The sequence below is a fragment of the Neodiprion pinetum genome, chromosome 5 (genome assembly GCF_021155775.2).
Source record: "Neodiprion pinetum isolate iyNeoPine1 chromosome 5, iyNeoPine1.2, whole genome shotgun sequence".
Lineage (NCBI taxonomy): Eukaryota > Metazoa > Arthropoda > Insecta > Hymenoptera > Diprionidae > Neodiprion > Neodiprion pinetum.
In genome coordinates, this window is record NC_060236.1 from 19,522,839 (window position 1) to 19,539,219 (window position 16,381).

The 16,381-nt window shown below is 35.7% G+C and overlaps 2 protein-coding genes across 2 annotated transcripts in view; one reads left to right on the forward strand and one right to left on the reverse strand.

Moving 5' to 3' along the window:
- The window catches only part of LOC124219254 (retinal guanylyl cyclase 2), a 138,623-nt gene that overhangs the window by 49,608 nt on the left and 72,634 nt on the right, over window positions 1-16,381 (reverse strand). The window contains exons 3-4 of the mRNA XM_046626579.2: window positions 9,455-9,806; window positions 7,141-7,464 (exon numbers count right to left, since the gene is read on the reverse strand). Of these exons, the coding sequence (XP_046482535.1) occupies window positions 7,141-7,399 (259 nt within the window). The 5' untranslated portion in view covers window positions 7,400-7,464; window positions 9,455-9,806. The remainder of the gene's footprint in view (window positions 1-7,140; window positions 7,465-9,454; window positions 9,807-16,381) is intronic.
- The window catches only part of LOC124219260 (UDP-glucosyltransferase 2-like), a 28,066-nt gene continuing 12,989 nt past the window's right edge, over window positions 1,305-16,381 (forward strand). Inside the window, exon 1 of the mRNA XM_069136415.1 lies at window positions 1,305-1,732. The gene's annotated coding sequence lies outside the window, so the exon portion shown is untranslated. The remainder of the gene's footprint in view (window positions 1,733-16,381) is intronic.

Here is a 16,381-nt window from a genome sequence, read left to right on the forward strand (position 1 = left end):
AATATCTTTAGATGTAATTTCATTGTTTACGAATGTTCCTACAGTTCTCGCATTGCGTGCAATAAACAACCGTTGGGCTACCCTAGAAAATAAGATCCCAATTCCTATGATTGAACTAGAAAAAGCCTTAAAAATATGTTTGGACTCCGCAATTTTTAAATTTAATAACGAGACCTATGCACAACAATTTGGTTTACCTATGGGATCTCCCCTTTCCCCAATCTTGTCAGACCTCGTCATGGAAGACCTTGAAACCTCTTGCATAAACGATCTAGGTTTTAATTTGCCGTTCTACTTTCGATACGTGGATGATATTCTTACTGCCGTTCCAAATGAAAAAATACATCACATTCTTAATATTTTTAACGGTTATCATCCTAGAATACAATTCACTATCGAAACAGAAGAGAATAATACCATCAGTTTTTTAGACGTTTTGTTGATACACAGCAACAATAATATTAAGACAGATTGGTTTCATAAAAAAACATGGTCACAAAGATACTTGAATTTCAACTCTCACCATCCTTTGTCCTTCAAAATAGGCACCATCATTAGCCTTGTTGATAGAGCTATAAAACTTGCTAGTACAGAGTTCCATGAAAAAAACTTGGCGCTCATATACAATGTACTAAGAGCTAATGATTACCCTCATGGCCTATTACAAAAACAAATTAATAAGAGACGCTCCTACATCAACAACATACTTAACCATTATATCGACTCTGCTTCTGTCGAAGATAACAATAGACCTGCTACTACTTATATCCCCATTCCATATATAGCCGGCTTTTTCGAGTCACTTAATCGTTTATTCGATAAATATAATGTTAAGTTTGTTGGAAAAAATTCAAAAGACCTAAAACTTGTTTTTGACACCGGCAAGGATAAGATCCCCATAGGCAAACGTTCAAATGTAGTGTATAAAATACCATGTAATGACTGTAATCAAGTCTACATAGGTCAAACCGGTCGACATCTCAACACCAGAATTAGGGAACACCAACGTAACATACATGAGACAGATGAACGGCACACAGCTCTAACGAAACATAGGATTGATAAACAACACACATTCAATTACGACAACACAAACATCCTTTGTGAAGAACAAAATTATTACAGAAGATTGCTTTTAGAAATGTGCAATATTGTAGGTCATACCAATACGGTTAATCTCAGACAAGACGTGGAACATTTAAGCAATATTTACAAACCTCTAATCTCTGCCCACACAACAAATATTGTTTAACCTAAACTAATTTTTTTTAATTTTATTTAGTCTCCATTTACAGTTCTTTCTACATAACCTTTCGTACCTAATATTTATTGTTCTTCTGTATAATGTTTATAATATGTTCACCTTCACTCTGGATTATTTTGTTTTCCTCCATCAGTCGTTATCCACCTGTTGACCCAAGTGGTTCAACCAACAATAATTCGTTAGACATGTAGAACTTAATTATAAAGAGCTTACCTCCACCTAATTGACACCTGTGAATTAATTTCATTGCTAATTGACTTTCTATAATAACCTTTTAACACTATGACATATTGACTGTGAAAAAACTTAGTTCTTTAATCTTTTTTAAATAAATGACTACCAACTTTTAACTCCTACAAAAACAACTGGAAGATTGACATGGTCTACCGTCACTCAAAAGAACACTGTTTCCGCCAATTGCAATTGTGAATTCGACTACATCTTATTACACTTACTTAACTCAAAAAGGTAAATAACACCAAAAAACATCCTTATCACAATTAATCATAAGGTTCTTACTATCAACAATATTTAATAGCTCTAAGAATATTACATCTACAATATTTATGTCCGATTACTACTAGTACCATTATTTATATTATAAAATCCTATTTTTCCTTTCTTTTTTGTTTTTTGACAGTTTTTTAAATAAATCGTTCTGAGGAGGGCCCATATCCGGGTCGAAACGTTAACTAAAATTACGTTTTCTTAATTGACCGATCACCAAGACTCTTTAATATATTACATACGAGGTCGAGAATTCTTATTCATTTTATTTACTTGAATCAGATAGGATTTCAAAGTTTTCGAAATTGTTTCACGTTGTAATTGAACGCTAGGAAAATTTGAAAAGTTTCTAGTCATTTTTCAGAGGATTTTAAAATTGACTCCGTTCTACGTCATAGGATTTTAAGCTTTCCAAAACAGGATAATGAATTCAAAATATTCTGGCGAAATTCACGTGACTGAATGATTTCATGCAATTTGAAAAATTTCAACGACTGGTCAGTACCACTAGAGTTTGAAAGTGATCGAATCCCTCAGAATGACGTTGCTTTTATCAGAAGAGAATTTAGTACGAATGAATCTCTGAAGATCTTTCGAATAAAATTCCAACGACCATTAAATTTTGGCTTGATTTACTAGAGATCTTCAACCGACGGCTGGATTGAAAATATTACATATTCCTTTCTTAATACAGCATTCTTATTTTTTTTTTTAACATGTCAGCACTCATTTTCATTCAGGTACAGATAAAACTGAAATTTCATACTCGGAACATGACTCGATAGCTAATTTTGCATTTGCTACGCCGACGGAAATGTTTACCAAAGATTTTCGAAACATGTTAAAGCGCATCAATCAACAGATTACTCAGCACAGAGATTTGCTATGTTATTATTCATGCGTGTGTAGCCTGACCTCTTGGATGATCGATTGGATTGAGCCAGCGACCAGAAACTCGCTAACTGTCGATGACAGATTGTCAGTTGGCTTTTCACCCGATCAAGCTGCGAAGTACCGCAGCAACTAATGCTTCTGATCCCAAATTCGGGAAAACTTTGCGGTCAGGGTGTGATGTTTTGACAGTATTCAGTTCCGCAGATTCATCGTCGACATTTTGTCGGTCCGGATGAATTTTGATATTTCTGTCACATCGTTTCTCGCCTGCTGCCGACTATTCTCACAGATGCTGGAATTTCACTCACTTCCGGGAAACAAAGCGTATTTAACACACCAAAAATGTATTTATATATAATATACGGGATATCCCATGTGAATTTAGTAGCCGAATGATCATGACATTTTTGATCTCATGACGAATTTTCCCTGTGTACAATCCTTAACAATCTTAAAGAAAAATTGTTTTTTTTTATTACATTTTTCAACGCAAGACACAAAACATTCTGTTTTCGAAATAAGATATTTTCACGTAAGATTAAGAATGAGATCGCTTTTTTTAAAATTTTTTAAATAATGTTTTCTATTTATTAATCGTTTTTTTCTACTTTCATCGCTACTCAAAACTTTTTGTACTATTTTGAAAAAAATTGTGAGTGTGTTTTAAGACTAGAGATAGAATTTAGAAAAATCAGTAATCTGATCGGGGTTACGGTATGTATGATAATAAATTTTGAACATATAAAAAATAGAAAAACTGATTCGAAATTTAGAAAAAAAACGTCCCTCCACTTTGAATCTTGTGTGAAAATGTTTTATTTCGGAAACAAAGTGTTTATTTTTTGATACCGTTTGTTCGGTTGCATGTTAACCCAAAAATTTCGTTGCCAGGATCAAATTTAAGTCATTACAACGAAATTTTTTCCCGAGCGTTGTGAGTGAAACAGGCAGAGAGGATTTGAAATTGGAGCTGTAGAAACACAGATTAATTGAATTCGTCAAATTTGCTTTAATCGCCTTTGTCCTCGACACGGATTGTGTAAATGTGCGGTGCGGTGGACGCTGGCTAAAATCCGGGTCTGCTCTCCGTCAAACAGCCGGATACTCGCTCCCCGATTTAAAACTTCAGCCCCTAAAAGTTCCCGCTGTCCGTGCGGAGAGTTGCAGCGCGTTGCGGCCGTTGCGAAGAGCCGAGGACCCGTCAGAGTGTAATTAAATTGGACCTCGGGGGTCATTAATTACTGTTTGACTGTTCGACCGCAATACCTGCACATGTTTCCCTCGGCGTTGTATGCCTGCCTCGGAGAGAAACGAAACGCACAAAGCAAAATGCGCCCTCTTTAGCACCCGTTGATCACTCGGAATCGACATTTTATTACCTAGTCAGCTAGATCAAATAGTGATGATAAAATTATTCAACAGTTCGTCGTTGATGTCTAAATTTTTTCACGTCATCTGTTTTTCATAAATCAGGTTTCAGCCCTTTAGTGAAATTCGTCAGCGATACAGCGGTTTCAATGAATCGATCACAGGTGTTCCTGTTTTACCGACAAACTCAGCTATTCACGTATTTCACACTTTTTTCTTCCTTTGGGCGATGAAATTGCATGAAACTTCGGGAAATTGCAGGGTCTAATGATCACACTTATTTGGCCACTGAAAAATTTGCGATAAGTTCATGAAAAAAATCCATATCGTTAGAAAGCAGTTGTAAGAAATAACCTCAAAGCGAGCATGCTCATTCAATTCCAAATATATTTGAAGTTTGTCCGCCAATTTTTCGAACTTTTCTCAATGCCCAATCGAGTGCACTTGCAAACTCGATGATTTTCTAAATTTTGTAATCATTTTGTTACTTAAAAGGGATTAAAAAAAAGTGTATAATACAATTTGCTTATTCGGTCGTTATTTCGACATCCCTTAAAGCTGACTGGATCACGAGGTCACGAACGTCATAATTATGATAACTTCTATAATTCCAGTCTCTCAAAATTAGAAAAGATAACAAATGTTTGCTCTGAATTTGACTTGATTATCTGCAAAATTGAATTGGTTTTACGTTAATAGCGAATTATATGATTCACACTTAATGGGCACGAAATGTTCTAGGATAACTGCTCCGTGAACCTCAAGTAACAATAAGCGAGCCCCCAGTGTGCGGTTAACAATGAAAAGGAGAAGTGTGAAAAGGGTGATTTACTCCCGCTGTCCCCGTTTAGCCGAACCCAACGACCTTACTTCATTCATTTGCTTATTTGCTTGAACCAGGGAATTAATCGATAGGGCAGCTGCCAGCTTTTCTGATCCAATTTTCGAATCGCGAATAAATATAATAACAATGGGACTGGACCGGCGGCTAATTGGCGAGAAACGTATGGAATTTTCGTGAGCGGATTTTCAGGAAATTAATTGCTAATTTAACACCGTCAACATTCAGCGGCTACAGGACTCCCGATCAAAATTAAATTCACGCGGATCACAGGACGAAGTTTCCTTACCATATTCCTGATTTCTGCCGAATCGTAGTTAAGTTATGAATTTTGTTATTTTGGGGCTTTTTACAACCTTTTTTTTTTATATACAGGGTGCCTCATTTTAATCAATCCAGTTAAATATCTTGTGAACCAAAAACGTGTGTAAAAAACGTTTTAGACAAATGTTGTTAGGTTTAAAGTCAGAAAAAAGATGACAGAGTCAGATTTTCCGCAAGTGGACGCGCCGAAGTCAGATGAAGGTCAACTTGGTTTTTTTCAAACGGAACAGTATATTTTTTTTTATCGTTGTCAAAAAGGAAATCAAATTCTGCACCAAAAAGTACGATACACTTGCCACCTAAACTCGATTAGTGATCAGATCAAAACATTTTTCACTAACACTTTTGGTTGTCGAGATATTTGACTGGATTGATTAAAATGAGACACCCTGTATATATTTTGCCTTCCTTGTTGAACGGTCAAATAATTTATCGCATCTGACTTTGGGTCAGAACTTGTTTGCGCGACGTATCCTCAGCTTCATGAAATATGAATCCGTTGGAAAAATTTCAAGATTCAGAATTTACAATGAGTGGAAAAAGAATAAAAGATACTTAAAGTTCAGGGGCATCAAATACATCAACGATTTCTTGATTTCTTCGCGCCATTTGTTCACTTTACTGCTGTGAACTTGTCTGAAATAAGCATAAGACGAAGCCAAGATAGCAAAATAGCCGTGATAAGCTGATGGAGGAGTGTAAAAGAATTGTCGAAGAAACTTCACGCCGTTAGCGGTCATAGAAGTTGAAAAAATGTTGACATTCAGTCGGAATTCAGCCATCCCGATTTTTTCAAACGCTAAATATCACGCCTATAAATCAAATTCCATCAAGTCACCCGCTGTATCGCTTGATTTTCTGATTCTCAATGAGCTAGAAATGTCGTTTACGTTCAAGGTAAAAAGTATCTTTCGCAAAACAACAGTTTTCAGGACTTACAATCACGAAAACATTCCCATCTGTACGTTTGAGCAGGATTTTAAAATATAAAATAATCGTATTCGAGCATTTACTGAATTTTGATTTCACCACATTATCCTCTACCAACCCCCCCTCGCCCCGAATAAAAGTCAACCCTATATCAGTTAAGAGCGATTTACAGATAAACGTTAAGAAGAGCCAACGACTGTTGAACGTAGGATTTTAATTTGATCAGTGCTACGATTTGAATTGAAATACTTTACTAAAAATTTGTAGATGTGTTTTTTTTTTTAGTTTGTTCGATAAATCGATCTAAATTTTTTCAGAGGGGTCGAATATTTAGTTGTGGTGAAATATAAACCTATTTTCATATGCCATACGATAGTACAATAATATTAGTATCTTATTTGTGAGTATTTTTGTTGGATTATGCTCGAAAAAATTATGCGCGGAAAATATTTGAAAACTAAAAGGACCGATTACTTGAATAAAATTAAGATCGAAAAGTCATTTCTGAAAATTTTAAATGATTCATTCCGATTAAAAAATCTATTACATTGAATTTCAAAATGTAGAAACTCGAAATGCCGAACAGTCACAAAGCATAGGAAGTCAAAATACTTATGGAACTATTAGAATGAATAAGAATATAGCAAGTCAAAACAAAGAATGGTAAAAAAAATCGTATCTGGTTTCTTATACTTTACCTTTTGATAAATTTTCGATGCTGTGAAATACAATATGAATGTTTCGAAAATTCGATATTGTTACCCATCTATTTTCCGACCATTTTGTTTTCATTCCCCGCTAAAAAAACTGTTCGGCCGAATTTTTTTACATTCAGAGTCACTTATTCCGGACAGCCCATTGAGTAGAACGTTCTCCCCAACTTTGAAGCCATTGGACTCAGCGCGACACTGTTTACGCAGCAGTTGTACAGTCCCAAACCCTTCGGAACGCGGGATATTTTACCCGAGAAATCAGGAAATAACTTATCGATGATTCGATCAACGTCACTCACCGGATTTCGGCAGCATGCTGAGGGTCAGAGTCGAATTGTAGCGACTGAGGAGGGCGCCGATCTCCGTGACGTTCGTCCCGTGATCGCACTGTTCTCTGAGGTAAATTAGGACCTCGTTTCCTCGCTGAGAATCCCTCGGCACCAGGCGATGCTCCGAGGTCTCGGGGCGAGTCCAGTCGGCCCTTGCTCTCGGCCACCATACGGCCAGGATCAGAGCGGTGAACCACCACCAGCGAAGGCGTGACCAGCCGGGGGCCATGGACCCGGGGCTGATGGGAAAACCGGTAGCTCGCCACCCCGCGGGGCGTCAAACCACCCGCCAATCTGCGACAGAAGTGTTTCGTCTATTCAGGAGTGTCGGTGTCGATTCAATTGCGCTGACAAGGCAAGCACACGAGATGCACTCCACCGATCTACTTCGTTTTTGGATATGTTGTAGTACATTGAAAAACGTTGGACACGTGTTTTTTCTTACGTGCCAACTCGGCCGTTCAAGGCTTGAAAAGCACACTCAAAGTTCATCCACGAAAATCGATTTTATAGGATTTTTCGATAAGCAGGTCCAATTTTTTGATGACACCATTCGGAGATTATTCACAACCGACGGACGATAGTATAGTAATAAATATTGTGCATTTCACGACAAATGATTGTATTTTTATATCCTGAAAATCACGCACGCAGCGCAACTATTATTTCCCGAAAGTACCACGAATATTGAGTATCTCTTACAAATTGTGCGGAATAATATCGAAAATTACAAAAGTTATGTACTCCAGGTGAAAAAGCGTAAGTTTTTGCAGATTTAGTGTCTTTGGATCTTTTGAGAACACATATTGACACATTTTTTTTTTTTTTCTTTCTTTTAAGTTGTCGGTCAGTTGATTTACAATGTTTAAGGCATGTCGAATAAATGCACCAGGCGCATGAAAATCAAGAGGATTATGGTTACAGTTTGCCACATTTTTTCAGTTCATCGATATATTGTGGCACGAACGTAAAATTGTGCGAAAATGTTAATTCAAGTGTTTACCATGGTAAAGTTGGTGGACGATTATTATGATATTTTTGAAAAAACTTAAACTCAGCTGTTGATAGCAAGAAATAATGTCAGAGATTATATTCTATATTCTGAAATGTAAATACTGAATTTCGATCAAGTAAAACGCGAGTAAATATTGTGCTTTCGGGGAAATTAAAAAACGTATATGGTACGACTCATTCGAAACAAAGTGGGGTTCTTATTTTACGCTCGAATAAACGCCTGACGGTCAATTTACGTCATCGCATGGTGAGAAACTCGTTTCTTCCCTGTCAGGATATTGCTCTTGACATTCAAGTCTATATTTCTTCCAAGTAAGAGTAAGATAACTCAATTTTCTTCCTTTCTTCCGAAGTAAATTTATGGACTGTGGCAAGAAGCAGCAAAAGTCCACCTTGCGCGGTTATCGAATAGTTCATAAATTTCTTCTCGAAGAAATCTTCGAACCAACCTCTGAAACATATTTTGAGACAACGCTTTACAAGTTTCAAACTCATTATGCGATCAACTCTCATCGATTTATTTTTAAAGCTACGAACCGTTTTCAAAAGTTTTTTTTAGAATTCTACAATTTACTGCAAACTTGTTGACGAATCAGAGTTATTCGATTTGATTAACACTTTGATTAGGGTTTCCGCAAATTACGTGAAATATTCCTCAAAAAAATTGTACACAAACTTCTTATAATTCTGAAGATATCCTTGAAGTGTTTACACATCATATTTTTAATATTAAATGGAGATCATAGTGCAATTTAATTAGTTCGAGTAAAACTTTCGTTTTCGAAATTGTTTTAGATATCTGATATTGCAATGATTTTGTCATGAAGATATTTGGAGATTTTATCGAATTTCACATAAATTTGTTAATTTTAACAAACTTCGAAAGTTTTGCAGAATTTTATGAGATCTCATAATATTTACTAGTACTTTCTGTCAATTCCGTGGATTTCAATGACCATTTCAAATTCATTTTTCCCATTGATACTTCCCACATTTTTCTATTTTTAAAAACCAGTTTCCTGAATTCCTGGACATTTTTGACTCTCATTCAATTCCCAACGATTTTTCATCAACATTGGAAGCTTGACTAAAGTTTTACTGAGTATGTAAAAAGGGGGGTCTTCAACTCATTGATTATAATTGACGAAAATTTTCATTGATTTCTCGGATTTCAAGAGTTTAACTAAAAGTTCCACGAATTTCATTACAATTCGACCAATATCGCCGCTACTCCGAGTTAAAGTAAAATAGAATTGGAGATTGGACTGACCTTGATCTTGTTGCAGAGAGCTTGCAGACCGTGGATTCTTCTACCTCTGAATTCGAGACAGCTTCCTTTTCCTCATGGTGACGATTTTTCTTCCCGCCTAATTTCGGACCGGACGAATACGGGCTCGCACTTTTGCGCGAAGAAATAAGAAAAGAGAAAACGAACACAAAGACCGGGAAGAAATAGCGCGAGTCGATTTATGCAGATCGAGTGACCGCCTTTGAATTTCGGAACTCGATTGGTTTTCTTCTTTGTCTACATTCTGCTTCCTCAGTCGATAAAATCCTCAAAGAGTTCGGACAGTTGAACGCAGCTTGATGGTTCTTTTCTACTCTTCTTATATCTCACGAATCTAAAACATAGTGAAAGAACAAAAAGAAAGAAGAATTATTCACTTGTGCAAAACTTTTAGCGTTGAATCAAAAAACTTTAATCTTTTACGAGAAACTTTCGACAGATTTTAGAGAATCGAAGAGTCGATCTAGAAATTACATGGTTTTTTAAAAATCAACTCGGATAACTTCAGTTAAAAACTATAATATTGTTTTAACATATTTTGGAGCGTTTTTGTTTTTTTTTTTTAAATAGGAACAATTTAGATATATCGGAGAATGGTTTTGCAAGAATTTAAGTGGGATTCGAAGAATCATGGAAATAAGTTCAGGGTATTTTGAAATGTATTAATGGACGAGTGCAAAATATTTTTGAATTGCGTTTAGACAGATTGTACGGATGAATTTCTCAAGATTTTAGATCATTATGAATGATTTTGTCAGGAGATTAACGCAGATTATATAAAAATTGTAATGATTTCCAAAGACTGTAAATTATCGAAAATTATTACGTGATCTTGAATAGTTTTCTGAAATTGGAAATAAAACTTTGAATTCAGTTTGGCAGATTTCTGCAATATTTTGCAAGTAATACACACTCAAACATACGAACTACATCCACTGATAATTACGGTTAATTTCGACATATAACATAACATAATATATAATCATGAACCATCAGATCCTTCCCCGAAGGTTTCATTTGTTAAAGATTGAATGAAAAAAACATGTAAGAGCGTTGGTAATCAATCTTCTGCGGCAATGAAACGAGATTACAAAAAAATTCTTACACTTTCAAGGTGTGGAAAAAAGATCAGTGATTTCAAAAGAAGCGAAGAATATTAGCATCGAATCTCGAAACCATACCGAGTAATTTTTAGTTGTGGCTACTGTACGGTCCTTAACTATTTCAAAGTTTTAATATAACAGAAAAATGTATTTCTGGAAAAAAATCAACATTAGTTATGTAGCTGTAACTTAAAATACAGTAATACGGTGTTATTATTCTTTTTTTATTACGGTTAGGTCAGGTTTTACTATATTTTATCGTAAAAATTAAGATAATTTGATGTGGGTGGAATAATAAATTGATTTTCAATCATTATATGACTGAAAAAATCTATTAACTCGTTCGATTTTTTGTGCACTGTAGTGTACAATCTTGATTTTCGTTTTTTACGATTCTCACAAAATATACTGCGTATTACATAATTGTCAAGTATACGAAATAGGGCTAGAATTTTCTGACACGTCCACCGCCGCTATTCATTTTGTTGAATTATTCTCGTATTGCGAGCCAATCGAAGATAAAAAAATAAAAAACTCAATTCCTGAAACATATCCAAAACATCTCAAAACTGTCCAAAAAGTGTTTATTCACTCAAATAAAGGCATTTTGAGTCAACATTTTCATTTCAAATTGAACGGATTAATCAAATGAACGAACTGAACAACTCTGATCAAATAAAACAGCCAATTGTATTGAATTTTGTAGTAATTTCAACGATATTCAGTATTATTGTAACGATGACCGCATTTTATAAATAAAATTTAAGTGACTGTAACAAACAAAAGTTTCTTCAGTGTGGGATGTTGGCGGGTGGAACACGCGGTAGGAGAGCAGCATTACCAAGGTTGGCGCCGGTTTCGCAATTCCGTTTCACGCAAATTGCCATTCGGCAAAGTTTTCCCCTTCTTACCTCTTCCGTTTCGCGTTCACTTAGGTTTATCCCGCCCCCTGTCTTACTTTTCGCTATGGGGGAAGAAAGAGCATGTCGCGGAGTCTCAGAACGCAGAAACATCCCCAAGCTTTCTTTGTCGAAATTCCGGTGTTGTACTAGGAATGACGAGCAGCCCCGGCCAGCTTCGTCTAACTGCCGTTTCTTCGTTTGCGGCTCATATTTACACCCCTAAAACTCGTCCACTAACCGAGAGACGGGAAAAAAACAAATAAAAACTTTTCACCCCTTAAGATACGAGAGGAAAAAAAAAAGATAAAAAAAAAAATGAAAGAAATAATACAGAAAGAAAACGGGAGGGACGAAAGAAAGCTGGAAAACAAACGGAGCGGAGAAGGAAAAAGAAAATATATCGGAGATTCAATCTCCGCATTCTAGTAGCGAATCTCGGTTACTAGGACAGGAAAAGTGGTACGGGGAAAAAACTGTGTTCCCAAAACTGAGAAAACAGATTAAAAGGAATAAAGCAACTAGCTTGCAGAGCTGTAATATGATATTTTATGGTTGAACGCAAAGTGCACTTTTTTTTTAAAATTGTTTCAAAGCTTTTGTTGCCGCAATTTTTTGTCAGTTGTATTTTACATCTGTCACATTTTGACATTGTTGTAAAGTCGAAACAATTAGAGAGAGAAATTTCACATTAAGAAAGTTGCGCGGCATTATAAACTGTTTTTAACGATTAGGGAATGAATTTTACATTCGTCTATTTTTTCTGGATAGTTTCTGTCGAGCGATGGAAGCAAAAAATTTTTAAATCGTTCAAGATATTTACAGAACTTTTTCGAAATCAAAACATTCCCAAAGCTACTGAGAGTATTTTTAACGATTTCTGACAAGTATTTCAAAATTTGGAATTTAAACAAGTTTGGAAAAAAGCTGCGAAATTTTTTTGATGTTTTTGTGTACGTGAATGTTATTTCATTACAGCATTCAATTCAATATTGCCATTTGATGATCATATAATTAATATCCGTGCAATGTTGTAAAATATAGTATTCACCGATACCAACATGATAAAAAACAAGGATTTCAGTGAATCTGTATAAAATGTTGTGCTGAATAAAATGTGCTATTGTAGAATGAAATCGAACGAATCTGCTAAACTTTAGAAAATTTTGAATATATAACTTCAGTGATAAATGAAGATAAATGGATAATATATCGATTCACGGTCAGGTAATCTTAAGATTTTGAACAGTCGGTGCGCGAGATGGATTACGATAATTTTCTGGAGATATCACGATGTACTGATATTACGGATTTAAGTGAAACGTGCCAAAGTGGTGCGGCTGCGTCCCGCGTATCTGTCATAATCATTATCAACCAGCCTCCAAACTCTGCCATTAATACTTGTTTGACGTCCTGGGGTACAAATGGTCCGACGCTTTTCTTCATTCGTTTGAAGTAATTAAATTCAAAAAAATCGGGTCTGTGGTGTTATCTGCCATTTCGATATTTTGCTATGCAATGTATATAGTTTCCAAAGGAATCTTTTTAAGGTCATGTAGTACTCCTACCTTTACTGACCGAGTGAATTCACTTTTTTTTCTTCATATATTAAATAAACAAACAAGCGAAAAGGGTTCAAATTTCTACGGTGTATCGCTCTTTTGTAGCAGAGTTTAGGGAAGTTATTCATATCCCGAAAATTGTGAAAAAAATGAAGAAGAAGGCTGGATTTGCTTGGTCGATAAGGGTGGGAGTACTACATGATCTTAAGAACTTCCCAGACAATTTTTATTCATTTTTCATAACAATTTTTGTCACTGGGGTACAATCGACCCCAGGGCGTCAAGTATGTGATTCTACAGAAGTGTGTAAAACTAGAGTCAACTCTGGATATAACTACAAAGTCAAATACTATACATGCTTTAAGATGTCTCAGAATGTAAGATTCGTGACGAGCTGGATGCGCAAGAATACGCGGCACTCCGTCTCACCTTTTTTGACCCTTCGAAATTAACCGATTTGAATCATTTTGAGAACAAAAATCACGGGAATACTCTGTTAGAATAAAATTGAAACACCAAGTGAAGGAAAAATTACGCGGACGAATGATTTGAAAGCCCAAAACTTCAAAAATTGAGTAACGTTTTCTACTGTTCTTCCATTCGTTTTTAAGTGAATTAATTCATAATTTTTTCATACAGGCAGCTATTCTGCAATTCAGGAAAACACAAAATAACGGATGAGGAATTCAGAATTGTGAATTTGTTAATTGAAATTGTATTTACTTTACTATAATTTGCCAAATGGGACAAAGCATTTTATCACGAATTTGGAAATTACTCAGTTTTTGAAGCCCATTGCTTTTTGAAAAACCAAACATCAATTCAGATTCATCAACAGTGTTCAAGCAATCATAGAAGATAGTCGTATTGCCAAATTTACTGAACACACTGTTGAGACAAGATTCAAGAGATTTGTTTTCAATCTTGAAATTCTTGTCACTCTGTGAAAAATAATCTTGAAAATAATCTTAGGGGATCAGATGATTCATGAATGTGTGTCAAGTGAGTTTGTAAGCAAGAGCGATTTCCTTAAAAGCGTCTCTGAGCCCTTTACGAAGCTTCAATGTAATTGCCCCAAACACTTGACGGCACCTGTCTACTTTGGCACATGTAAGTACAAGAAAGCTCAGTTGCGGCAACAGAGTACGATCTAATAAATATATTATATATTATGGTTTACGGAGTAGATGAGGCTTGGAAAATTGTTCCTCTACAGAGTTGCAACATGTCTTTCAGCATCGTCGTCGGTGAATTGTTTTACTTCTTCACGGAGATAATTTAATGCTAACAAAACGAAGACAAGAATTATACAGAATTCTTTTTTCAAGCGTTTTTTCTTTCATATGTGAGAAATTGGTAAATAGATGAATTTGTGAGGTCATCAGAACAGACTTGATCCGATTGAAGAGAAAATAAACCGATGAAGCAATGAACAAATGAAAGATCATGTATTGTGTGAAGATTTTTTCCCGAAGTGAAAAATCAAAATATTACCTATTGAATTAGATTTATTGAGCTTGCTGTAAAAGTTTTGGCTTCTTCGATAGAAAAAAGTCTATCGCGTTATGCAAAACTACGAAGAAACAATAGGAGAGGAAGAAGCTAAAAACAATAAAGAGAACATACATATCTGCAAAATTTTAGGGTTAGAATATTTTTGGCATTGTTGTCGAAAGTTTCCCTGAGATCGCAGGAAAAAAGCCGCACGAAAAAGAGTATGAAATGATTTTAACAAAAAGTGACAGGGATAAGAAGAGAGGCGAAAATAGAAGGAACGCTGTAATTTGATTTTGAAGAAGGCTTAGATATGTTTGATAGTAAAAAAATATTTGAAAAAATGGAGAAAGAGAGAGAGAGAGAGGGAGAGAGAGAGAGAGAGAGAAACCAGACGTCACAATTGTTTGCATTCTCTGAAAATCACCATAGTTTTACAAAGTTTCACGTAATTTGACACATAACGTTTTTTTTTAAATATAAAAAAATAATACATATATGGAAAACGCTTACAAAATTAGCCACAAACTCTGCACACTTGTCACCTGCAACATTTTACGTACTATCTGCAATTTGCATTATTCTCCTCATTTTTACTTCTTTTTTGAATAAAGCCTCGCGGTTTGGAATTGAGAAAGATTCGTTGCAATTTAACTTTCAAGAAATTCGATCGATAAGGAAGCGAGTGAAATTTATATGCAGCGATATATGTCGCGAAAACGACGTCAAATCGGTATTAATTTGTGATAAAAAAAAACACGATTTCATTGATGCGAGATGCTAACCAAGCTAAAGACTTTAATCGATGTTCCATTGATCCGCAGAAGTTGTAACTCGATTGTAAGTTGATTTTCAAAAAGCTCATTATGTTAAGCGTCCTTAAGCCTTCTTAAACTTTTCTATCCACCAGTTATGGAATGGTATACTGTCTAACAAGGAAGTAAACTCGTTGCTTCCTTTTTGCACACGATTCTTTATCCAACAAGAGTTGGATTTTTTCACGAAGCACGAAATTGAGGTTAGAGTCGCGTAATGTCAAATATGATCGCGATACCGCATGTGCGCAGTACAGAAGAGATCATTTTTAACTCTTAAGACTTAAAAGTGGTATTTTCAGTACTCTGCGCATGCGCGTTCGTAGGTTCACTCTACCTTCATAGCAACTGGTACTTTGTGTACGGAAAACACGGATGGAAAAACGCGTAAGACATGTTCATGTTACATAAAAATCCTTGGTCAATTTATATGCCAAATAAGTGGATCGATCGTTTAAAATATGAATTTTGAAGGACAGACATCCGTCTGGCCGCAAAGAAACAAAAGCAAACACTTGATTCCTGTATCAAATTTATACCAAACCGTAAAAAATATACGGACGCAATCAACACTCTTGAGTACGTCAGAGACTCAACTGATGAGAAAAAGAATTCCATTGTTTTTCCCCAAGAAGCTCCGAGGCACCTTTTTCGGATCAATAGCAGCAGTCTGGTACATGGGGTGGAAATTTATCGAAAGTCAGAAATTCTCAGGGTATAGCAAAGCAGACGCAGCATTTCAAACGATCCGCTCGCTATACCGTGCGACGCTTTCTCGACTCACTTATTCGTAAAACCTTGTTGCTTTTTTCTCCAGCGGAATCTCAGCTCATCGTCACGGGTTTCTCCCTTTAACCAATCTTAACCTAACCCGGCCTAACCTAACTTCAGGGGGTATATAATACGAGTAGACGGGTGAAAAAGTGTGTGAATTTTGGGCATTTATTACTCGATGAAAATTATTCGATTAAATTGGTGTTCGCTTTGTTCAGAAGTAAGTGTATCGAGCTTCATTTCCATATTTCTTTTATCTGAA